At 69.5% G+C, this 24,349-nt stretch overlaps 1 protein-coding gene across 1 annotated transcript; it reads left to right on the top strand.

The window, feature by feature from the left end:
• Nucleotides 1-1,790: 1,790 nt before the first annotated feature.
• ADGRB2 (adhesion G protein-coupled receptor B2) lies at nt 1,791-23,944 on the top strand. Its single transcript, XM_040535207.1, is given in 33 exon segments — nt 1,791-2,153; nt 4,131-4,956; nt 8,721-8,804; nt 9,868-10,032; nt 11,061-11,225; nt 12,240-12,358; nt 12,360-12,405; nt 13,480-13,644; nt 13,713-13,814; nt 13,938-14,044; nt 14,483-14,677; nt 14,760-14,828; nt 14,925-15,033; nt 15,107-15,702; nt 15,705-15,781; nt 15,854-15,956; nt 16,098-16,141; nt 17,095-17,221; nt 17,718-17,821; nt 18,085-18,187; nt 18,421-18,571; nt 18,836-18,905; nt 19,025-19,091; nt 19,195-19,245; nt 19,247-19,281; nt 20,751-20,922; nt 21,009-21,104; nt 21,284-21,323; nt 21,520-22,157; nt 22,468-22,503; nt 22,870-22,974; nt 23,109-23,162; nt 23,252-23,944. Coding segments are annotated over 33 exon segments (5,058 nt in total). The 5' UTR covers nt 1,791-2,105; the 3' UTR covers nt 23,441-23,944.
• Nucleotides 23,945-24,349: the final 405 nt, after the last annotated feature.

Raw genomic sequence — 24,349 nt, forward strand, 5'->3', positions numbered from 1 at the left:
GGCACTGCAGCTGCTTGCAGGAGGCTCTGGGGGAGCAGGGGGAGCAGCCACAGCCCCTGCGGTGCCTGGCTGGGGGCTTCTCACCCCTGGGGACCCCGCAGCTGCTGGGGGGGGGCAGGCACACGCTGTTCCTTGGCAGAGCGTAATCCCTAATCCCGGAGGAGATTTCACTGTGCCGTCTCTCGGCCTTGCTTTTGGAGTGGAGTTTTACCAACAGCAGTTAAGTAAAATAAATAAAAGGGCCTGTGCTTGCCAGTGATAGCGGGGCTGAGCCAGTGATTGGCAAACCAGCACCATTAATTAGGGCTCCGCGCCGCTGCCAGCCTGCGTGCTTCAGGAAAGGTGGTGGCAGCGAGCCGGGGAAGCCAGCGGGAGAGGGCGAGCGAGCGGGGAGCGCGGAGACGTGCGGGCAGGGGGGGGCAAACGTGGTCCGAGGTGCCGGGGGGGGGGGGGTCACACACCTCCTGCAGGAAGGCGCGCGGCGAAGCCAGCTCCCTGCCGAGCGCACGTGCGTGTGTGCAGCAGCACGAGCCGCACACCCACGGGGCGCACACGCGTGCACACATGCCTCTGGAGGAAGCTGCGTTTTTGGGGGGGCGAGGAATGAAGGCTGTGATTTTGGTGGAGTTAATCCGTCACGTTCACCTGGTGAAGCTCAGAGCGTTAATTAGCGGATGGAGAGGCTCTGCTGGTGCTGGGGCTCGGTGCCGGGTGCCGGGAGGACGGGCGCAGGGAGGAGCGGGGTCCAGGAGCCCTCGCAGGCAGAGGGGCTGAAGGCAGAGGCGGCTTTGAAGCTCCCGGCTGCCTTTTAACCACCAGCAAAGATCCTGGGGATGGGAGGCGGGCAGGCTCGCCCTGCGGGGGCTCAGGAGGAGCTTGTTAAAGCGCTTTGTTTGCCGGCGGCCACCTCTGGGCAGCTGCGAGGTGCGCTGGTGCGATGGAGCGCCTCGCGCCCGGCAGCCATGTGGGTGTGCATCCCGGCTGTGCCGAGCTGAGCCATGCTGAACTGAGCCGTGCCGAGCTGTGCTGAGCCGTGCTGAGCTGTGCCACCTGCCAGCCTGCTTCTCCCGACGGCGCTGCCTTGCAGCACGGAGCAGAGCTGCTCCCGCAGTGGTCCGGTGCCCGGTGCTGCAGGACTGCCCGGCCCTTCCTTCTGCTCGCGCCCTTGTCCCGAGCCATCCTCGCCTTCAGAACTCTCACGGATCGTATACTTTATTTAGCCTATTAAAAGAACACCGTCGGGTTAAAAACCGTGTCTCTTAAAACCCAAATCTCCTTTACTTTGCTATTAATCGTTTCTCAGATTATTAATGCCAGCAGGGCTTAGTGCCGCCCGTTTATCGCTTTTGGGGCTGTTTGTTTGTTTCTGCCCTCGCCTGGCACACAGGGGCCGCACCTCCCGGCCCCCTCGCCCCAGCCCTGGGGCCGCTGGTGCCTGCGGGCTGGGCAGGCTGGAGCTGCCCCAGATCCCCACGAAATCGCCCTAAATGCGAAGATTTTCGGGGAAACAACCTGTTCCTGCGGCGTGAGCATGCCTGGGGCGGTCTGGCGAGGAGCAGTGCCTCCTCCTGCCGTGCTGTGGCTGCTGTGCAGGGAGAGGTGAGCCCTGGCCAGATCCTGCCGGTCGCCGGAGCCCAGCTGGATGCGGGCACCCGGCGGCGATGGAGCGGTGCCCGCGCTCCGAGCGGGGCCGCTGCTCCTCCCTCCGCGGCGCGGACGCGAGCCGGGGCTGTCGTTTCCTCGCCGGCGCTCGCAGGCTCTGTAATGGCTCTTTAAAAGCTTTAATTAAAAACCCACCCCTCCCCTCAGCCCAGGCGGGGAACAAAGGGAAATGAGAGGGGCTGGAGCAGGCTGCAGCGGGCGCCTGCGGCGGGCGAGCGTGCCAGCAGTGCCAGCCGTGCTGCGGGCGCCGGCAGCAGCAGCAGCAGCAGCTCCTGTGGCCCAGCGAGGCGCTCGGATGCGGCACGTCCCTGGGGGCAGCCGGGGCCCCCGAAGCCCGCGGCTGCTGGCATGGCGAGGTGCGTGCCGGGCGCTCTCCTCCACGAGGGACGGGGCCGTTTTGGAGCCATCTGGGCGATGGGCAGCGGGGCCGGGGTCACCGGAGCATGCGGACGGCGACGCTGCAGGGTGCGAGGTCCTCGCCGCGGTGCCAGGTAGGGGGAGCGTTGGCGGCAGCCCTGGCCCCCCCCCAAGCCTCTTGGCAGCGCTGACCCCCTGCCGGCCCCCCGCCGGGTCGCTCGGTGCCCCCGCTGCTCGATATCTTCTCGGGCCCAGCTTGCAGCTCAGTGAAATATTTTCACTGCAGCAGCCACAGCAAACGCTGCAGGGAGCGGGGCTGGTGCTGAACGAGCTGAAACAGATTTGATCGGCTCTTAATGAGACCTGGCCTTCGGCAGCAGCTGCAGCAGCGGTGCTCGGGCGCATCCTGACCCCGCTGGGGTTTTGGGGTGGGGGAGGCTCCTGGTGGTCCAGAGTGCCCACCCGGCTCTTGCGGGGCAGCGTGATTAAAATGTGAGGAGCCCGGGGACCGCGGCAGCCCGGCTGTGCCGCTGTCACCACGATGGCAGCAGGCGCCGTGCCCCGGCCGCGGGCCGGTTGGGTGCTGGCAGGAGCCGGGTGGGCAGCGGGGCCGAGCATCCCCGCTCGCTGCTGCCGGGCGAGGGTAGCAAGCACCATCTTGTGTCCCTGCCAGGCTGCGGGAGCCCTGCGAGCTGCAGAGCGGCAGCGTGTCCCTGCCTGACCTCCTCCTCCCCCTCCCCTTCTTCCTCCTGCCCCTCCTCCTCCTCCTCCTCCTCCTCCTCCTCCTCCTCCTCCTCCCTAGGCTTCTTCCCCCCCCAGAGCAGCACAGGGTGGGGATCCTCCGGGGGACCCCGGGTCCTCAATGCTTGTGGAGCCCCAGCAGGGACCTGGTGCAGCTCCGGCCGCCCCTTGGCTCCCTGCTCTGGGGTTCCCCCGTTGAAGCGGGCTGGAAGTGGCTGCAGGGGAGCGAGGTTCCCCTTCCCCCCCCCGATCTCCCCTGCTTACATCTGGGGTTACGGCTGGATCCGGCCACCCGCCTGGCTGCTCCCTGTGGCACCAGCCCATCCCTGCCCCTGTGCCCTCCTCCCCGTGCCCGCGGGCTGCTGGCGGGGCCGGGTGCCCGCACGGAGCCCCCGCACCATCGGGGTGGCAGGAGCAGCGCCTGCCTGTTGCATGGGAGCCGGGTTATTTTTAGCTCCCTAATGTGCCCATCGCAGCATTGGCGCAGGCTCCGCCGAGGCTCAGGCTCCCTTCCCATTTTGCAGGGCTGCCAGGGTACCGGGGCCTCGGCTGGAGGGGATTTGGGAGCGGGAGACGTTGCTTTGGGATGGAGAGGAGCCTGGGTTAGCTCGGGGGCGAGGGGCCACCTCCCGAACCTTGCTGGCCGCCCCCTGGCCCGCGGAGCGGTGCCGACACACGCTTGGTGGCCTTGGCCTCTGTAAAGCCACGCTCTGGTCCCACTTAATAAGGCCACCGCATGCATTATTTTATTAATGAGTTATTAAAAAGCTATCCGCAGTGATGCTGCTGCATACCCGGCGTGGTTCCCAAGAAATACGTGCTTTAACGATCGCTCGCCCCGTGCCGGGCTCTCGCAGGAGGTAGGGGGGATGCCCCGCTGTGGGGTGCCCCAGCTCATCACCCCGGGCTCCTCCAAGCACCCACCCCCTCCCCGAGCAGCCCTGGGGGGCCAGGAATAGCCCCAAGGCTTTTCATAGCCTGCTCCAGGCAGGCACTGCCCGGTGGCTCCTCGCCCGGGATGCGCAGGGCGAGCGGTGGCTCGGTGGCCCCGGCACCGAGTGCCCGCTTGCCGCACGGCTGCTGCCCTCGAGTGAGTGGGAGCGGGGTCTTCGGGGGCTGTGGGACAAAGCCCCCAGCCTGTGATGTGTGCTGATAGCGTGGGGATCACCTCGGCACAGCCAGGGGACGGGGTAGGGGGCACCGATGGCTGTCCCTGGGGGCTGGGGGCACCCTGGGTGCTGCTCCCATGATGTCCGGGGCTCGGTGCAGGGTGCTGCCCCCCCCGTACCAGCTCTGCAGCGGGGAGCCCACGGTGCCGTGGCTCCCGATAAGCATCTGTCTGTCCGTCTGCCCATCTGTCTCTCCCCCAGGGCAAATGCCATAGGATGACCGCTGCTGGTCCCCTCTTACTGGGTGTGATTTCGTCTGTCCTGTGGCTCACGCGGGGCTTCGACCCGGCTCCCAGCGCCTGCTCAGCCCTGGCCTCCGGCGTCCTGTACGGCTCCTTCTCGCTCAAGGACCTCTTCCCCACCATCTCCTCCGGCTGCTCCTGGACCCTGGAGAACCCCGACCCCACCAAGTACTCGCTGTACCTCCGCTTCAACCGCGAGGAGCAGGTCTGCACCCACTTCTCGCCCATGGTGCTGCCGCTCGACCACTACCTGGCCAACTACACCTGCGACCCGCGCGGCGAGGCCGCCAGCCCCCCGCCCTCCCCGCGGCGCCCGCAGGAGGAGGAGGAAGAGGAGGAGGAGGAGGAGGACGAAGCCGAGCTGGAGCTGTGCGAGGGCGCGGGGCCCTTCACCTTCCTGCACTTCGACAAGAACTTCGTGCAGCTCTGCCTGGCGGCCGAGCCCGAGGCGGCGCCGCGCCTGCTGGCCCCCCAGGCCCTGGAGTTTCGCTTCGTGGAGGTGCTGCTCATCAACAACAACAACTCCAGCCAGTTCACCTGCAGCGTGCTGTGCCGCTGGCTCGAGGAGTGCCTGCAGGCGCCCGGCACCCGCCGCTGCGGCCTCACCCACGCCGGCTGCAGCTGCCAGGCGGAGAGCCCCCCGGCCCCGCGCCACAACGGCTCGGGGCACGCCGCCCGCACGCCCGCCCCGCCGCCCCCCGCCGCCGCCCCCACCGAGCGCTGCTGCCCCCCCGAGCTGCATTCTGCGAATGCCAACGGGTTCGACCTGCCCGAGGTGCCGCACGGTGAGTGGGGTGCGGGGGGGGGGGAGCCCTGGGGCTGGGGGGGCTCCCTGCTCCGTGCAGGCTCCCCCCTGCGCAGGAGGGGGCAGGTTGGGTGCTGTGCGCGCGGAGGAGCCATCACAGGATCGCAGAATGTCCCAAGTTGGAAGGGACCCATAAGGATCATCGAGTCCAACTCCTGGCACCGCACCTGCTCCATCCTGCTCCCGCACGCCCCTTGGGACAGGGGTGCAAGCCGTGCGCTTTTCACGGAGCCAGGAAGCCGTGCACGGGATGAATCCTGCCCGTGTACGCTCCCTGGGGCGCGGGGGTGCCCATCGGGCGCTGTGCACGGAGCAGCGAAGCCATGCAAAGGGCAAATCCTGCCCGTGCCTGCTCCCAGCTCGGGGTGCAGCTCCCCTGAGCAGTAGGCAGGCTCAGCAGAGCTGCGCAGAGCCGCAGCTCGCTCTACCCATCGCTGCTCCCCGCTCTGTGCCACGGCTGTTTTAGCACAGCCCCGGGGCTCTGCTCGCCACCTCCCCGGCCGGGCCTGCTGCTCGCCTGACCGCGAGCCGGGAGCGGGAGCCCTGTCACTCTGCATTGGTGGAGACGAGGAAAACAATTTGCAGGTAAAATGACCCTTTCCCATGGCAAATTACCCTTGACTGCTGCAGCCCGGGCGCTTGTTATTCCAGGCAGGATGTGGCGGCACGGCGGCACGGCACGGCCGGGCTGTTAACCAGGCGGAGTGAAGCCATTTGCTCATTACCAAATTGCAGGAGCCTCAAGTGCAAATAAAGCAGCCACGCTCGCCCGTGGGCACCGGGCAGCGAGCCGCCTCGCCCCGGCACTCCCTGTGCCCTGAGTCCAGGCACCCTGGGATGTCCATGCGGGCCCCGGGGGGCACACATCTGGCCAGATGTTCCCCCCCAGCGCCAGCCCCAGGCAGTGCCCGGGGCTGCAATCCCCCGCTCAGCTGTTCACGGTCTTTATCCGGGGCGATGTTGTTCCCAGCAGATTAGGTGGTGGTGGCGGTGCTGGGCTGCGTGTCTGTATAATTTCATTGGGTTTTAGCATTTGCTTCAGGAGCTAAATGTCATTACGGGCAGATCCCCCGAATAAATCCCCGGTCCGTTTCAGCTGCGTGTTTATAAATCGCCTCATCCCGAGGGGAGCTTCTTGATCTGATTTTTTTCTTCCTTTTTGTTTTTCCCCTTTAAATGCAACTCTGCGTGGAGGATTAAGAGCCTGGGGCCAGGCCCAGGTGCCATTCTTGGGCTCAGCCTCGCTCCCCTTCTGCCCGTGGTGCCCGGGGATGCTGCAGGGGCTGGCTCCTGCTGTGCCCTGCATTGGCAACGGGTGCCCAGGCTGGAGAATCCGGGGGGGCTGCATCTCCTGGGGGGGGTTAGCAGCAGTGAGCGTGGCTCAAAGAGGGGTGCTGGGGCCCTTCCCGGCACACTCGGGTGCTGAGCCACCCGCCAGCTCTCCACAGACCAGCACGGCAGCGGGCTGCGAGGGCGGCAGCCAAGCTCCTGCTCCTTCCCAAATTACGTCCGACATTCAATTAAAACCCCGAGACGCCCAGAGGTAACGAGTTATTGCAGACGGAGCCGCGGGGGCAATTCGTGGCCTCGGCCGCTCTCGGCACCCCCCACACCGTGCGCACCCCGGCGCTGCGTCCCCGAGCCCCCCGGGGCTGGAGCACAGAGCGCCCTTCATGGCAGCGAGGGGGGGGCCCGGGGCTCCCACCTGGCCTCCCCCTCGCCCCCCGGGGGGAGAAAGGGCTCCTTTCAGGGCGGCAGGCAGGGCTGGGGGCTGAATGGCGCCTGTGAGCCGAGCCTTGGCGGGCGCCCAGCGCTGATCTCACCGGCTCTCCTCCGCCGAGCGCCGCAGCCGCGCGGGGGCTGGCGCCCGCCCAGCCGCTCCCCGGCCTCCCCGCTCCCGGCCCGGGTGACGCCGTGGGGTCCCCAACCCCGGTGCTGTCCCCTCTGTGCCTGGAGGGGCGGGGGGGGGGGGGGACACACGGCCACGTGCAGCCTGGCACCCGGTGGGCACCCGGTCTGTGCAGGCAGAATCCCCCGGATGGGCGGGTGTAGGGTCGGGGCGCTGTGGGGTGATTTGGGGCGCATTGCCCCAGTGCTGTCTGTGTCCAGCTCCCTGTGTTTTTGGGGCTCCTTGCAGGTCTCAGCCCTACAGCTCTGGGGCTGGCTTGGGACCACGTTGCCCCTTGCACCAAAGCCACGTCCCCTCAGAAAGCAGCCACCAGGGCGGTGATGCCGGGACGGGGCTGCGGGCTCCCAGCTTGCGGGGATACAGCAGCCATGGGGGACAAACGGGGGTCCCCAGGAGGACACCCCCTCCCTCAAAGCTGTGCTGTGGGGCACGGTGGAGGGCTCTGGGGCAAGGCCCTGCGTGGGTGCTGGGCAGCGGGGCCTGGGGATGGCTGCGGGCAGGGCGCTGGCGCAGGCGCGGTGCGGTGACAGCCGGGGATTTAGGGCCCTCCCAGGGAAATTGGATTTGGTGCCTGTCGAACACGGCTGGGGAGAGCGCCCTCGTATATCCTCCGGATTTATGGCTGCCCCCAGGCTCCCGCGGTGACGGGCGTAATTCTGCCACACTGTTCATGGGGACGGGTGGCCCCGTGGCGAGCTCAGCACTGTGGCCGGACAGAAACCGGGGGCAGCCCCCGGCCCCCCCAGACCCCTGCAGGGTGCCCCGAGAGGAGCCGAGGGACGCAGCCGCTCCGTCCATGGAGGAGCCTGGGCAGGGGGCCGGGCCCGGCAGGGTCACTCCGAGTTGAAGGCAAAAGTCGGTAAATTTGGGTCTGTTTTACGGCACCAATAAGTGTCAGTGCAGTCCGTGCTCCTGCCTGGGGCTCGTTTATCACCTGTGTGTGTTACAAAGGGAGCCGCAGCCTGCCCGGGGCACGGCTGGGTGCTCCCTGCCCGTTCCAGGCGTCCCCATGTCACCTCCCCTCCATCCCTCGGGGACATCACCTTGCCCTGCCGGCTGTGCTCAGCGAGGTGCTCACATCATCCCGGCCAGCAGCCGAGTGCCCGTGGTGCTTCGGGCTTCGTGTGCTGCCTGCCCACCCTCTGCAATGCCCAGGGGGGACACGGGTGCTTCCCAGGGGGGACACGGGTGCTGCCTGGGTGCCCCTGCTGCCCGCTGGCTCCCACGGAAGCGCCTGCACCCCAATGTCACTACCTCATGCCCAGGGTGAGTGCCTGGGAGCGTGTCGGTGTCCTGGGCACGGGGACGAGGGACACGGGGGTGGTCCCGGGGGGGCCGGGCAAGAGGAAGCCGGGGAAGGTTGCCCCCGTGCCCGCAGTGCGTGCCTCTCCGCTGAGCCCTCCACATGCCAGTTAATTTCACGCCAAGTGCTCTTGATGGATCTCTTGTTATTTTTGGTGAGCTGAGCCATAAATTTGTGCCACCTCACTGCAGCAATCTGTTAAGTGGGGACGGGAGAGCGCCGCTGCGCTCCGCTAGCCGCGTGCCCTGGGGGCGCGGGCACCCCGGGGTGCACTGGGGACGCAGGTACCCTGAAGTGCACGGGTTTCTTTCAGCCCAAACAGCCAAAAAGCAGGGGTTGGCAGAGCTGTGATGTGTTTCGGGGCGGGGGGGGGTCACGAGTGTGCTCGGCCACCTCTAGCCTTCAGGAAGCCACGTGGTGCTCAGCGTGGGGCTGGGCATCCCTGTCCCACCCTGCAACGTCCTTTGGCTCGCAGTGGCCCGGTCCCGTGCCTGCCCCTGCCCGCTCTCACCGGAGCCCTTCTCTCTTCCAGGCAATGCGGTTGAGGAGAACCAGAAGGTGAAAACCCAGTGGCCCCGGTCGGCGGACGAGCCGGGTGTCTACATGGCCCAGACAGGTACTGGGACAGGAGCAGGTGGTGCTGGGCTCGGCTGTGGGCAGGGTGGCGGAGACGGAGTGACTTCCTTTGCTTCCTGCCCACGGACTGACTTAATTTGCTCCATTTATACATTTTTTTTCCTTTGCACCTTCCTCCGAGGGTTGTAAAGCAGGAAAAAAAAAATCCATTAATTGTTTCGTTCAAATGTATTTATTTGGCAAATTCATCTGGGTAATTTGAGCGTGCCACTACCCCTCCCCAGCACCCCGTGATTTATGGGTCGAGGGCTCGGAGGCGAGCGGGGAGATGGATGGCCCCAGCGCCGGGCCGTGTGTCTGGCATGCCGATCTCCTCCCCGCTGCGCTCGGCTGCTCGCGGGTCCTGCGCTGCCGGCCCCATCCTGCCCCAGGGGGGTGCTGGACAGAGCCGGGGGGCCACCTCGGCCACCCCAACGCCAGCCCTGGGGGCAGCCCTGTCCCCCAGCCCAGCTCAGCGGGCTGTGCTGGTTCCCAGCCCCATTTCCAGCCTGCCCGTTTCCATTCCCACTGGCCAGGGGGAAGCAGGACCCCCATGGGGCGAGCAGCCCCCCGCCTCACCCTGGGCACGGGCACCTCGCGGGATCAGAGCCCGTCTGCGGGACAAACCATCCCCTTCAGAGCCCTCCTCTGTATCTTCCTTTTTAATTTAAACTGATGGCCTTTTCCTCCGGCCTGTCCAACGGCTTCAGATAGATCATCAAGCTTAATAAGAGCCAGGTGCTTGGAAATGTCAGCGCCGCGGCTGCGCGGCGAGGGCGAGCGGTGCTGCCTGTGCCGGGCTCCCTCGGGCACCCGGGGGTCGCACAGGACCCTGTGCTGGGTCACATCCTGCGCCCAGGGCCTTGTGCCGGGCCAGATGCTGTGCCTGGGGCCCCTGCTCCGGGTCTGGAAGGCGGCAGCACCGTGGTGGGGGCTCCTTCGCCCTGCCTGCGTCCTCGGTGCCAGGGCGCTCTCGGCAGCTCGTCCTCGCTGCTCCCGGTGCCGGTGGGGACCCCGCGGGCTCCCTGGGCAGCCCCCAGCCCTCACCCGACGTCTCCCCGCAGGGGACCCCGCGGCAGAGGAGTGGTCCCAGTGGAGCGTCTGCTCCCTGACGTGCGGGCAGGGCTCCCAGGTGCGGACGCGCTCCTGCGTCTCCTCTCCCTACGGGACGCTGTGCAGCGGGCTGCTGCGCGAGACGCGGACCTGCAACAACACGGCCACCTGCCCAGGTACGGGGAGGCACGGGGGGGGGGGCTTTCAGTGCCGGGACGGGGGTGCCCAGCACCGGCTGGGCACCACGGGCTGGGCGGGTGGGTGGCTGGGGACACGTCCTTGCGGGAGTCTCTCGATGGTGTGGAAAATGGGGGTGCGCGGGGGGGGTGGCTTCGTGTGGCTGTGCAGTGGTGGCGGCAGGAGCAGCCCACCAGCCTTCCCCTGCTGCGGCAGCTCTCGGGGATCCGTGGGGGAAGGCGCCTGCAGTGTGTGCCCCAGTGCCCTGCCTGCCTTGCCCTGCTCCTCTTCGTCCCCATCCCCAGCGGATGCTGGCGACCTCGGGGCTTTCCTGGGGAAATCTGGAGCTGGGGGAGAGGCAGGGGCTGGAGCCTGTGCTGTGGGGCTGGCACCAGGGGACTCGTGTGGGGCAGGAGGTGGCCGAGCTGCTCCAGCACGGTCCTGAGCAGGAGCAAGCAGGATGGATGCCTGCGGTGGCACCTGCAGTGCCATGCCCGCCTGTCTGTCTGTCCACAGTGGGGTCCGTGTGTCCTGTGTGGGACTGCGGGGGACCGGTGGGTCCAGGAGGCGTTGGGGGCTTTGCACCCCATAACACGTGGATGCTCCCCTTGGCGTGGGGGCACTGGGGCTGCTGGGGCCATCTCGGCTCGCAGAGCATCCTTTAGGACGCTCGGGAGCCCCGAGGTCCCTGAGTGCTTCCCGAGCGAGCCGAGCTCGTGCGAGTGCCACGCGTGCAGGGGCTGTGCCCGCTGCTTCAGTGCCAGGGCGAAAGAGGCTGTGCCAGGGCGGGCGGGGAGCGACAGCACCACCGGCACCTGCTCGGGGCCTTTGGGGCGTGAAGGTGGGGAAGGTGCCGGTGCCACAGGGCGAGGAGGGGAGTGGGGACCATGCCCAGCTCCGCCGCAGAGCAGCGGCCGCGGGCACGAGGGGTCTGTGCTGCCCAGGACCCCTCGGTACCAGGAGGGAGGCGCAGGGAGGCTGCAGCCCCCGTGGGGCCGTGCCGTGACGGCGCTGTGCTGTGTTGCAGTTCACGGCGTGTGGGAGGAGTGGTCCCCGTGGAGCCTGTGCTCAGTGACCTGCGGGCGAGGGGCCAGGACCAGGACGCGGCGGTGCGTGGCCCCGCGGCACGGAGGGAAAGCCTGCGAGGGCCCCGAGCTGCAGGCCAAGCCCTGCAATATCGCGACCTGCCCGGGTCAGTACCGCTCCCCCCTCTCCCCCTGCTCCCCCCCTGCCCGCCCGGCCGCGTCCCCAGCCCTGGGACGGCCGGGGAAAGCCACGAGCCGGGAGCCAGGGCTTTGCTCCCGGTGCAGGGGCTGCAGTGGTGCACGGGACAGGCGGTACGGCCGCTGTGGCACCGCCACAGGGACCTGGCACAGCCCAGGGGCACAGGGGGGCGATGGCACGGGCTGCACCCTCCTGGCCCTATGGAGGAGCAGCTCCGTTGGCTGTGCAGGGGGGGGCCTGGAGCCCCCACCACGGGCAGGAGGGGCCAGCCCCGGGGCGTGCTGGCACCTGGGGTGGCGCGGGGACGTTGTGGGGCACCGGGAGGTGGCGGGAGGGGGCTGTGGGGTCTGTGTGCGCGCGGGTGGCAGCGCCGTCACCGTCTCTTTGTTCTCCTGGCATGGTCACAGCCGGGGAGGCTGTTTTGGGGCCGGTGGGCTGCGGGGACATCCTGCGTGTGGCCTGGCAAGGCTGGAGGTGGGCTGGGGGCGCAAGGAGCAGGAGGAGCCCCTGGGCTCAGGCTGCACCCACGCCCCCTCCCTCTGCAGCAGCTGTGGCAGGGCCGTGTCCCCGCGGCACGGGGCTCTTGCCATGCACCCTGCCTGCCCGCAGGGAGGCTGCCGGAGCCACGGAAGCTCCAGCAGCTCCTTCCCTGCCTGCCCCGGCCCCCGCAGCAGCGCTGGGGCTCAGGGGGTTGGCGTGGAGCAGTGCCGGGGGCTCCCAGCGGGTCCCACGGGGCGCACCTGCAGCAGGGCTGGGCGCCGCGGTGCTGTAGGGTCAGCCTCTGCGGGGCTGGGGGGCCCAGTCCCGGTGACGGGACCCCCTCGGCTGGGTCAGGGCTGGGCGCTGCCTGCTCCGGGCTTCGGCACGCGGAGCCGGCACGTCGGTAGGCTGGACCCGTTGCACGGGGAGCGGGGCACGGGCGGCGGGGAGCCGGTGCTGCTGGCCTGGGGGCGCTGACGCCGCTGTCTCGTTGTCCCCGCAGTGGAAGGGCAGTGGCTGGAGTGGGGCGCCTGGAGCCGCTGCTCCGTCACCTGCGCCAACGGCACGCAGCAGCGCACGCGCAAGTGCAGCGTCTCGGCCCACGGCTGGGCAGAGTGCCGGGGGGGCCCACGCCGACGCCCGCGAGTGCTCCAACCCCACGTGTCCCAGTAAGGCCCCGCGCGCTGGGGGGGGGGGCGAGGCGGGGGGCACGGCACGCTGCTGGCACTGTGCGTCGTGGCGTGGAGCATCGGCACGTGGCCGGGCTGCGAATCTGCCTTCAAGCTGATGCGGCGTCACCATCGGTGATGCCGGGCTGCTGGCACCCTGCGGTGTCACCGTTTGGTGCCACCATCGGTGATGCCGGGCTGCTGGCACCCTGCGGTGTCACCGTTTGGTGTCACTATCAGTGACGTGAGGCTGCTGGCACCCTGAGGTGTCACTGTTTGGTGTCACCATCAGTGATGCCAGGCTGCTGGCACCCTGCGCTGTCACCATGTGGTGTCACCGTCGGTGACGTGATGGTGCCGGCAGCTCGCACACCCCTCGTTGCGGATGTGGGTGCGTGGGGAGCAGGACGCCAGGGGTGATGCTGGGGACCAGCAGCCTCCCCCCTCGCGCCGGTCGCTGCCTCCAGACGCATCCCAGCAGGAGGTGTCTGTGCTGGGCATCCCTGCTGGCCCCCGGCTGTGTGCTGGGTACTGCGGGGGCTGTCGGTGCCCGGGGGCTGCAGGTCCTGGTGCACTGGGGGCGTGCAAGCTCTTGTGCACGTACCCAGGGCAGCTCGGTGCCCGTCCCACCGCCCCGCTGCCTCCTGGGGCTCGGGGATGGGGACACAGGGCAGGGGGAGTCAGCCAAAGGGCAGAGCCCGTCCTCTTCCTGCCCTTCGACTCCCCTGCATCCGTTGCTGGCACAGAGGGAGGTGGGGGCTGCCCTGTGCCGCAGGGTGGGATCGGGTCTGCGACGTGCCAGGGCGCCCTTGGGCAGCCGCACGGGAGCAGCCAGGCGTGCTGCACGGGGGTGTTTGTCTCGGAAGGAGATTTAAATTATCGATCCAGGGACTTAATCCCCGTGGAGCTTTCCATCCGCGGCACGGCGGGCAGCCACAGCAGGGGCCCACCAGCCCTGCCCCGTCCTCTGTCCCTGTCCCCCCCCCACACACCCCCCGCAGCCCTGGGTGTCACCCACCACGCCGAGCCGGGCGTCCCGCGGCCGGGGGCCCCCACCGTGTCCCTGCCCCGCAGCCGACAGCAAGTGGGGCCCCTGGAACCACTGGAGCCTCTGCTCCAAGACCTGCGACACGGGCTGGCAGCGCCGCTTCCGCATGTGCGAGGGCACCGGCGTGCAGGGCTACCCCTGCGAGGGCACGGGCGAGGAGGTGAAGACCTGCAACGAGAAGAAGTGCCCAGGTACGGGGCAGCCCCCGGCGCCCGCCCCCGGTGCCCGTGCCGCGCCTGACCCCCCTCTCGCCCCGCAGCCTACCACGAGATGTGCAAGGACGAGTACGTCATGCTGATGACCTGGAAGAAGACCGCCGCCGGGGACGTCATCTACAACAAGTGTCCCCCCAACGCCACAGGTGAGGGGCACGGGGAGGGCGGTCCCCAGTCCCCCGGGGGCTGCAGGGGACGGGCAGAGGCGGCTGATGGGGACACGGCTCCTGTGCTGGCCTCGAGCCCCCTGCCCCTTGTGTCCCGCGCAGGGTCCGCCAGCCGCCGGTGCCTGCTGAGCCCCCACGGGGTCGCGTACTGGGGTGTGCCCAGCTTTGCCCGCTGCATCTCCCACGAGTACCGATACTTACATCTCTCAGTAGGTGCACGCTCTGGCACGGCCCCTGTCCCCAGGGGTCCCCAGCCCCTGCTGCCCTCCCCTGCTGTCCCCAACCGGGGCAGGGACCCCTCACCACTCCCTGTGCTGCGGGGGGGGGGGGTTAATTCATTGCCCTGGCTGCTGGCACCAGTCGGATGCCACATGGGGAAACAGATGGGTCCCCGGGCAGGGCTGGGAGGGAGGACAGCATCCTGCAGCTGGAAGGGGACCCCAGACCCGCTGTGTCCTCAGGAAGTGGCTCTCGGGATGGGAAGGACCCCCCCCAAGCCCCCATGTCCCACTGCTGCCCAAATTGGTGCAATTAGCTCTGAAGTGCCCCTGGCTCTGGGCATGGCGAGGGGCCGGGGGCACAGAGCACCTCGGGAGGTGCTGGCAGTGGGGTGACACCCGTGTCCCGTCCCCCCCGCGCCGTACAAGCTGCGGGAGCACCTGGCCAAGGGGCAGCGGGTGCTGGCGGGCGAGGGCATGTCGCAGGTGGTGCGGAGCCTGCTGGAGCTCATGGCCCGCAAGACCTACTACAGCGGGGACCTGCTCTTCTCCGTGGAGATCCTGCGCAACGTCACCGACACCTTCAAGAGGGCTACCTACACCCCGTCCTCCGAGGACGTGCAGGTACCGAGCCGCGGACGTGGGGGGCACCCCGGGCAGGTGGCAGCGGTCGCTCCCCCAGCCCCGCTGACCCCCGTCCCCGCAGCGCTTCTTCCAGGTGGTGAGCTACATGGTGGACGCGGAGAACCGGGACAAGTGGGAGGACGCGCAGCAGGTGAGCGGCGCGGGGCTCGGGCGGGTGGCCAGGCTGGCCACGGTGACCCCCCTCCCCACCCCTGCGGACACCCCCGAGCTGCTCGCCCTCCCGCAGGTCTCTCCCGGCTCCGTGCACCTGATGAAGGTGGTGGAGGACTTCATCCACCTGGTGGGGGACGCGCTGAAGGCTTTCCAGAGCTCCCTCATCGTCACCGACAACCTGGGTGAGCGGCGGGGCGCGCAGGGGACGCGGCGGGCGCGGGGAGCCGGCTGCTGACGCCCGCTGTGCCCCGGCAGTGATCAGCATCCAGCGCGAGCCCGTCTCCGCCGTCTCCAGCGACATCAACTTCCCCATGAAGGGGCGCCGGGGCATGAAGGACTGGGCGCGCAGCTCCGAGGACAAGCTCTTCATCCCCAGGGAGGTGCTCAGCCTCGCCTCCACCGGTACGGTGCGCTGGGCGCGTGTGAGCTGGCATCGCGTGGCGCACGCACCTGGGGCTGTGTGGGCGTGTGGGCGTGCACGTCTGGTGCTGTGCACACGTGTGAGCGTGCACCTCCAGGAGACTGCGTGCGGACGGGTGTGCACGTGCGTGAGCTGGTGTGTCTGGGGCTGCGTGGGGGCAGGTTTGTGGCTGGCACATCTGGAAGTGTGCGTGCGTGTGCGAGCACGCGGGTGGCATCCTGCCAGCCCACGGCTCTGCAGGTCTCCGTGCCAGCACCCGTGTCGGAGGGGGCGCGTGTTCTCGCCCCCGTGTCTGGAGCAGCCGCGTGGGCTCGCCCGTGTCTGCGTCTGCTCGCCGGGTGCACGTGTGCCGTGCGTGCCCGCGCGTGTGCCGGGCGCTGGCTCCGCGCCTTCCCCGGGCCCCGGCGCCGCTCTCCTTCCCCTCTCTCCGCAGAGCTGGACGAGTCGTCCCACTTCGTCATCGGGGCCGTGCTGTACCGCACGCTGGGGCTGATCCTGCCCCCGCCCAGGTGAGTGGGGCTGCCCCGCTGCCCCCACAGTGTGCCCCCGTCCTTGTGACAGCCGCTGCCCCCTCCCCGCAGGGCCCCCCTGGCCGTCACCTCCAAGGTGCTGACGGTGACCGTGCGCCCGCCGACCAAGCCTGCCGAGCCCCTGGTCCTGGTGGAGCTCTCCCACGTCATCAACGTGCGTGTCCCCTCGTCACCGCTCCTGTCCCATCGCTCTGAGGGCACTGGGGAGCTGGGCAGGTCCCCGGGGGGGCCAAACACCCCCTGGGGGCTGGCAGCGGGCAGTGGGCGCACTGCTCACCCCCCCGTCTGTCCGCAGGGCACGTCCCACCCGCAGTGCGTCACCTGGGACTACTCGAGGACGTGAGTGGGGCGCGGGGGGCAGCGTGGGCAGCCCCACTGAGGGGGGGGCGATGCTGGGAGATGGGGCCGGGCTGTCCCCGTGCCCCGGCGGCACCGAGTCCCCAGGGGAGGGACGTGCAGCAGGGCTCCAGCGGCAGGATGGTGTTCCTCGCGTGGGTATCGATTCGCTCCCGCGTGCTGCCGGAGCCGGATGCCTCCCGCCTGCCAGATGCAATTTGTTAGCACGGCGCTGTGGCAGGAGAGAGGGAAAGTAGGGCACGGCAGGGGGTGGGGGCTGTGCTGTAGGGTGGGGGGGCAGCACCTGGGGGTGCTCTGCGCCTTTGGGGTCACCGGTGCCGGTGCAGCCCCCCGGGGAGCCTGGGGCACCGCAGCGTGGCTCCTGCGGTGATGGGGAGGCGCGGGGCTGTGCCGAGCGTGGTGGGTCTCAGCCTGCCCGGGGACACACGTCCCCAGCTGTCCCGCAGACCGAGGTCCCCATCCCCTGTGGCTGCGTTCCCCGTGCCGTGCGCATGGCCAGCGTCCCCACGGGGCTCCCCCTCCTGGCATTGTCCCTTGCAGGGGTGGCCCAGGGGCTGCCCAGGAGCGTTTACCCCGAAGGTTTGGCTTTGCAGAGGGTCCCTGTGCGGGGTGCAGGAGACCCCTGGGACTGCCTCTGCCCCCCGTGGCAATGCCCCAGCCCCTCTCCATCCCCACCAGCCTCCTCCCAGGCCTGGCCCCCTCCCTCCTGCGGTTTCAGTTCGCCCCCCCACCCGGTCTGGATGGGATGATTAAAGACCAAGGCTCGGTGCCGCACAGCTCCCCGGGCGGGTATCAGTGCCTCGGGCCCTGCTGCGGGCTCAGGGCAGCCACCCCGGCCAGGACCAGCGAAGGGTTAAGCGAGGAGCGCCGAGGGGCTGCGTGTGGGTCTGATCACTTCAAATTGCTCGCTCCCTCGCTCTCGTCCCATTAATCAGGGATGCTGGCTTGGGAAACTGGGACACGGAGAGCTGCCAAACCCTGGAGACCCTCCCGGCGCACACCAAATGCCAGTGCCGCCAGCTCGCCACCTTCGCCGTCCTCGCCCAGCTGCCCAGAGACCTGGTAGGGGACGGGGATGGCGCACGGGGGGGGGGGGGGGGACACCGGGGGCGGGGACACTCCCTGGGCTGTGGGGCCTGGCCGAGGTGGGGGTCCCGGGGCAGGGGCTACAGGGGCACGGGTGGCACGGGGGGGATTTCAGACCGGGGGGGCTCCCCGAGGAGGGGGACCCCTGTGCCCCCAGCACCCTGAGGGTGCGCTGGGGCGGGCAGGGTGCCGCAGGGCTCTGCATCGAGAAGGGGTCAGAGCCCTCCTGGCACACGGCCCTGGCCCCCCCCACCCCATTGTTATTCCACCCACATCCCCCGTCGGCATGGAGCTGGGCACGGGTCCCCGGGAATGCGCCTCCGCCGCACCGCCACCACCGCTCGCCCCCCTCCGTTGGCACACGGGGGGGGTCCCCAACCGGGCGGGACAGAGGGGGCACGGCAGGGGGCAGGGAGCAGCCACAGCGGGGCTGGGCTCAGCCTTCCCCCCCCCCCCTCCCCTTCCCTGCCAGGCCATGGACCCCTCGGGCACCCCCTCGGTGCCGCTGATGATCGGCTGCGCCGTCTCCTGCATGGCCCTGCTGACCCTGCTGGTGATCTACGCTGCCTTCTGGAGGTGACCGCCCCGGTGGCTCTGGGGACAGTGAGGACCCTTGGGGGGGGGGGGGGGTGTGTGAAGGGGGACACGGCGTGAGCAAAAGCTGAGCTCAGCGTGGGTAAAAGCAGTGTGCAGGGAAGGGACGCGGGGTGGGAGAGGTGCCCCGGCGGTGCGCTGCTGTCCCCGGGGCAGCACGGGGGGGACACGGGACGAGGGGGGGACACGGGACAAGGAGGGGACGGGCCGGTGCCCTGGCCCCACGCCACTGTCCCCCCCCGCAGGTTCATCAAGTCAGAGCGCTCCATCATCCTGCTCAACTTCTGCGTCTCCATCCTGGCCTCCAACATCCTCATCCTCGTGGGGCAGTCCCAGATGCTCAGCAAGGTGGGCACAGCGCCGTGCCACGGGCTGGGGTCCGAGCCCCCCGGGGGGGGGGAGGGGGGGGGGGCCGGCTTCTCCCAGGGGCAGATTGGATTTGGATTAACTCAATCTCGGGATTAAACTCTTTGCGTGGCGGCGGCTTTGACACAACCCTCGCCCAGGCGTGGGAGTTTAACCGCCGCAGTGCTGGCGCGTGGCCGTGCCGCATCCCCTAAGGCGCCGCGTCCCCGGCACAGGGCGTGTGCACCATGACGGCCGCCTTCCTCCACTTCTTCTTCCTCTCCTCCTTCTGCTGGGTGCTGACGGAGGCCTGGCAGTCCTACCTGGCAGTGATCGGCCGGATCCGGACACGCCTGGTCAGGAAGCGCTTCCTCTGCTTGGGATGGGGTAAGGGCCTGGGGGGGGGCTTTGGGGGGCAGGGGGGAGGCACCGCGCACCCTTCCCGGTACCCGCAGGGGTTGTTGAATCCCTCCGAGGGAAGATGAGGCACGGGGGAGAGCAGCCTCTGTGTGTAGCACCTGTGACCGGCCAAGCCGTGGGGAGCTGCCAGAAGGGCCCCGATCCGTGTCCCCGTCCGTGGGGGCTGTCCCGGGGGGGCCACAGCACCGCTGCCCCCCTGCAGCTCGGCCCCGTCTCCCCTCCCTCCTCCAGGTTTGCCAGCCCTCGTGGTCGCCGTCTCCGTCGGCTTCACGCGGACCAAAGGCTACGGGACGGCGAGCTAGTACGTGGGGCTGGGGGGTGCAGGAGCGTGGCAGCAATGTGGGGTCAGGGGACGGGGACGGGGATGGAGCAGGGGGTGTCCCCCCCCCCCGCGACCCCTGACACCCCCGGTCCCCGCAGCTGCTGGCTCTCGCTGGAGGGCGGTCTGCTCTACGCCTTCGTGGGACCCGCTGCCGTCATTGTGCTGGTAGGCTGCCCCCCCCTCGGACCCCAAACCCACCCCCCAAAACTCCCCCTTGGCTCGGGGGGGGCCATGACGGCCCTAACCCCAGCTCTCTTCCCCCCCCCAGGTGAACATGCTGGTCGGCATCATCGTGTTCAACAAGCTCATGTCCCGCGACGGGCATTTCAGATAAGTCCAAAAAGCAGCGAGCTGGGTAAGTGCCCTGCGCCCGGCGGGGCTGTGCCGGGGCCACCGCAGAGCCCCCTGCCCTGCCGGGGGGCCCGGGGGGGCCGTGGGGGTCCCTTGGGAGCGGGGCTGAGCACGGGGCAGACTTCACCGCACCGGTGGGCGGTGGGACCGAGCCCGGCGCAGCCGCATGCTGGGGGCTGCCGGGGGGGGGGGGGGGGGACAGCGGATGGGGAGGGGGCAGCCACCCCGTGCATCCCCCAGGGCCAGGGGGAGCCGCTCGCTGCGGACCCCCCCGCACCCCCAGGGGAGGGGGCTGAGCCCAACCGCCCGTCCCGGCTGCCGCTTGGCCACCCCTGCTCGCCATTAACCGCTGTGCCGCCGCCCCGACTAACCCGGCTCTCTCTCTCTCTCTTTCTTTTTTCTCCCTCCATTTGCTTTCTGCCCCTGTCCGTCCGTCCGTCCATCCGTCCGTCCATCCATCCGTCCGTCCCATCCTGCCCTCCCCCGGCCTTGCTGTCCCCCGCCTGCCTCCCCGCGTGGCCCGGTCCTGGCCGCGGGGGTGCCGGGGGGGGGTGGTGGTGGTGGGCTCGTAGCTCGAAGCCCCCCCCTGCGGCAGCCTGCTGCTGAAATGCACCAAGTGCGGCGTGGTGTCCAGCGCCGCCATGACCTCCGCCACCGCCAGCAACGCCATGTTAGTGCCCGCTGCGCCCCCGCCCCGAGCACAGCCTGGCACCGGAATTTTGGGGAAGGGGGGGTCTTGGGGGGGGGGGGGGGGTTAGGGTGGGCTCTGGGCACCCCTTTCCTCCTGGGGATTGGGGCCGAGGGTCCCGCGGGCAGGGAGAAGGCTGAGTGCTCGGGGCGGCCCCTGGGCGCGGGGGGCACGCGTTTCCCCCCCCCCCCCCCCCCGCAGCCATCACGCCTGCATGGCTTCCCGCAGGGTCACCTCATCGCCGCCGCCGGGGCGTGGGGGCTCGGCCCCTCCTGCCCGGGGTGGGGGGAGCGGGGAGGGCATCACCGAGGGGGGGCGGTGATGGGAGCATCCCCGGGACCCCTTCCGTGGCACGTGAACCCCCCCGGGTACTGGCTGGGCCGTGTGGGATGGGCTGTGACACTGCCACCCCCGTCAGCCTGCTGGCCATGCTGCCAGGGGTTTGGGCCCCCAAAAGCAGGGCTGAACCCCCCCCCCCAATTTCTTCTGCCGCCTGGGGGAGGCTGAGGGTCACCCCGCGGCCCCCCAGCACCATTGTGGGTCCAGCTCTGCAGGATGGGGGCACGCAGAGCCCCGTCCCCCTCACCCCAACGCGGGCAGTGCCGCCAGCGCCGGTGCGGGGATGCGGAGCAGGAGGGGGGGGCGCTCGGCGCCAGGGGGGTTTTGGGCAACGGGCGTTGCACCGTGCGAGTGTGGGCTCCCCGGGGAGTGGGGGGGGGAGCTCAGGGCTCTGCCGGGGATGCCCCCGTGGTGGGCTCACCCCCGCCCCTCTCTCCCTGCCCCAGGGCATCGCTGTGGAGCTCCTGCGTGGTTCTGCCTCTGCTGGCGCTGACCTGGATGTCGGCCGTGCTCGCCATGACCGACCGGCGCTCCATCCTCTTCCAGGTCCTCTTCGCCGTCTTCAACTCCGTCCAGGGCTTCGTCATCATCACCGTGCACGGCTTCCTGCGCCGAGAGGTGGGGCGGGGGGCACGGGGGGGGGGTACACCGGCCGCGGGGGGGGCACCCCGGCCGCGGGGCCGTGACCGGCTGCATCCCCCCAGGTCCAGGACGTGGTGAAGTGTCAGGTGGGGGGGTGCAGGGGCGAGGAGAACGAAAACTCCCCCGACTCCTGCAAGAACGGGCAGGTGCAGATCCTGGTGAGTGCGGTAGCGCTGGCGCGGAGCGGGGCAGGGCCCCCTGCATGCCCTGCTGGTCCCGGTGCTGGCCAAGATGCATTCACTTCCCCGCCTCTCTCTCTCTCTCTCTCTTTTCCTCTCCTCTCTCTCTCTCTCTCTCTCGCTCTCTCCCTTTTCCCCCTCTTTCTGTGTTTTTATAGACAGATTTTGAAAAGGACGTTGACCTGGCGTGCCAGACAGGTGAGGTCTCTGCCGGGGACGCGTGCTGGGGACAGGGACACGTGCTGGGGACGGGGACACGTGCTGGGGACGGGGACATCGTGGTGCCACTCCTGGAGGGGCAGGCAGTTTGTGGGGTGGGTGCAGTGCCGGCGCACGGGGGCTCGGTGCCCCGAGGGCTGCGCGGTGCCGGCTCCGACGCGCTGCCTGCCCACAGTGCTGTTCAAGGAGGTGAACACCTGCAACCCTGCCACCATCACCGGCACCTTGTCCCGCATCTCCCTGGACGGAGACGAAGACCCCAAGCTCAACACCAGCTCGGAGGGCGGCCTGGGCTTCTCCAGCCTGCCGGGCAACATCCCCGCGCCCAGCATCCTGGTGCAGGTGCCCAAGATGACCCCCAACGTGGTGGCGGAGCTGGGCGAGCCGCCGGCGCAGCCGGTGGGGCTGGAGGCGCAGGGCCCCGTGTACCTGTGCACCGAGAGCAGCCTGCGGCCCGTGGACTACGGCTGGCTGCGGGCCCCGGAGCCGCCGCGGGAGAGCGACTACATGGTGCTGCCGCGCCGCAGCGCCAGCCTCAAGCCCTTCCAGCGAGAGGACGGGCAGCTCGAGGAGGGGGCGCCCGGCGGGAAGGGGCGCCCGGCGGGCGAGGGGGACGCCTACCCCAGCTTCATCTCGGTGGAGCACGTCAACGTGAACCTGAGCCAGCCCTACGGGACGGTGAAGCACCCCTACGGGCTCCAGTTCAAGCAGCACCCCACGGTGCGGCAGATCCTGGCCTCGGAGCTGTCGGAGCGCAGCCGCACCATGCCCCGCACCGTCCCCGGCTCTGCCATGAAAGTGGGGTCCTTGGAGGTGAGCGGGGGCCCTGGGGAGCACGGGGCTGGGGTGGGAGCCTGCTCGTGTGCTAGGGGCGTGCATGGGGTGGGGAACGCCTGGGAGAGGGATGGGTGAGCATGCACGAGTGTGTGCGCGTGCGCAGGGTTGCAGATTTGCCCTGTTTCTGTGCTTGCTGCCTGGCATCCTATAATCTGCTCGGGGCTGGCTCGGCGGAGCAGCCGGGCTCTGCCTGGGGCTGCTGCGCTCCCCCCCGGCCCTGCAAAGACTTTTCCCTTGTCTTGTCTGCCTCCTCCCCGCTGCTCCGGCCCCGTGCACCCCCTGCCAGAGGAAGAGGTTGCGGTACTCCGACCTGGATTTCGAGGTGAGCCAAGCATGCGGGGTGGCACCCAACACGGGTGGGTGCCCGCGGGCTGGCCCTGGCTCTGCCGCAGCCCTGCCTCGGCCTGAGCGAGGCTGGGGGAGCAGAAGCCAAGCTCTGAGGAGTTTTACACCAGGCCATAAAGAGCATCGGCTCTTGATTAAAACGCCAGCGCTGAGTGGGAGTATTTTAGCTGGCTTTATGGGAGGAGACGGAGCTTGGCAGCGGTGCCGCTTGGCTGGCAGCAGGGACTTTGTGTGTCCCCAAGTGGCCCTGGGATGGGGACGGGGTCAGGGATGGGGACAGGGATGGGGACAGGGTGTGTACGGGCACAAACCAACATCGGCGGGCCCTGCTCTTGCCCTGCAGAAGGTGATGCACACGCGGAAGCGCCACTCCGAGCTCTACCACGAGCTCAACCAGAAGTTCCACACGCTGGACCGGTACCGGGCCCCCGCTGCCGGTACCTCCAAGGTGAGGTCCTGGGGGTTGCATCCTGCCCGGCCTCCCCCTGCATGGACCAGGGTGCTCGGGGCAGGATGGGGGAGCTGGGGCTGAGCCCGGCAGCAGGGAGGCTGCTGGGGCTGAGCGCCGCGTCTTGTCCGCAGCGAGAAAAGCGGTGGAGCGTCTCTTCGGGCGGCGGGGAGAAGGGCACGGCCACGGTAAGTGCCGGAGCCTGGATGGGGCTGGATGGAGGCGTGGGGCTGTGCCCCGTGGCTGTGTGATCTGCAGCCCCTGCCTTGCCCCGCAGGATGCGGCCAGCCCCGATGCGCAGCAGCCGCCGGCCGCGCCACCCAAGCCGTGGAGCACGTTCAAGGCAATGACGCTGGGCTCCCTGCCCAGCGCCCACCGCGACCGGCTCGAGCTGCGCTGCGCCGACTGGGAGGGTCCCTGCACCGGCCTGGATGCGGCCGACGGCGACTTCCAGACGGAGGTGTGAGGGGGGAGCCCCAGCGCCCTGCCCGCCACCGCCGCCTTCGCCCGGGGCACCCCGCAGCAGGAGCAGCCCGGACGCCGCCTTTGCTCCATCCTCCTCCACACCTGGGGGGGGGTCCCTGCGGGGGGAACCGTACGCACCCGCCGCCCCCCACCCGTCGCCGTTGCGGTTCCTCCTCCCCACTGCTCCCCCCCGGGACATGGGTGCGGAGGGGACACGCGCACCCCCACGCACCCCCACCGATCACTTGCGCACCCGCTCGGCACCCGCCCGGCCGCCGAGGCCCTGGCATCTCCGTTCTTTTCTACCGGGACGTTTCTTCACGCAGTGCACCGTGTGCACGCGCGCGGTGGCCCCGGGCACCCCACGCCGGGTGGCCCCGTGGCCGGGCGCCCTCGCCCCGTGGCCGCCCCCTCCCAGCCGTCCCCACCGTCCCCCCCTCCACGGGGCAGGTGCTGTCGTTGTTGGAAATAAAAGTTCACTCTCTGTGGTGCCGTGGGGCCGCGGCCGCCGCCTGCTGCTTCGTGTCCCAGCGCCGGGATGGGGACGGGGTGACGGCCACCCCCTGGGGACCTGGGTGCCCGGCACCGATCCTGCTGCCCGGAGCTGAACCTGCCCCCGTGCGCTGCTGTGCAAAGGAGCGTCGTGTTGCAGGAGCTGAGCGGTAAATTACACGGTAATTAATCTATGAACAAATGAGTAACTTCGGAGGCAATTACCCTGCAATCTAAGAGGGAACATGGGGCACCTTGCGCTGCCCCAGCAGCTCCGGCTGCCGGCTGCTGCCCGCCACCGTGCCCCTGCCTCGGAGCTGGGGGGGCAGGGGGCTGGGCGAGGAGGGTCCCGGCCATGGGGGGAGAGCAGAGGTGGGACCCGAGTCTGGGGCAGCCCCCAGGGAGAGGAGCTTGGGGA

Source organism: Cygnus olor, chromosome 23, assembly GCF_009769625.2.
Source record: "Cygnus olor isolate bCygOlo1 chromosome 23, bCygOlo1.pri.v2, whole genome shotgun sequence".
Taxonomy (NCBI): Eukaryota; Metazoa; Chordata; class Aves; order Anseriformes; family Anatidae; genus Cygnus; species Cygnus olor.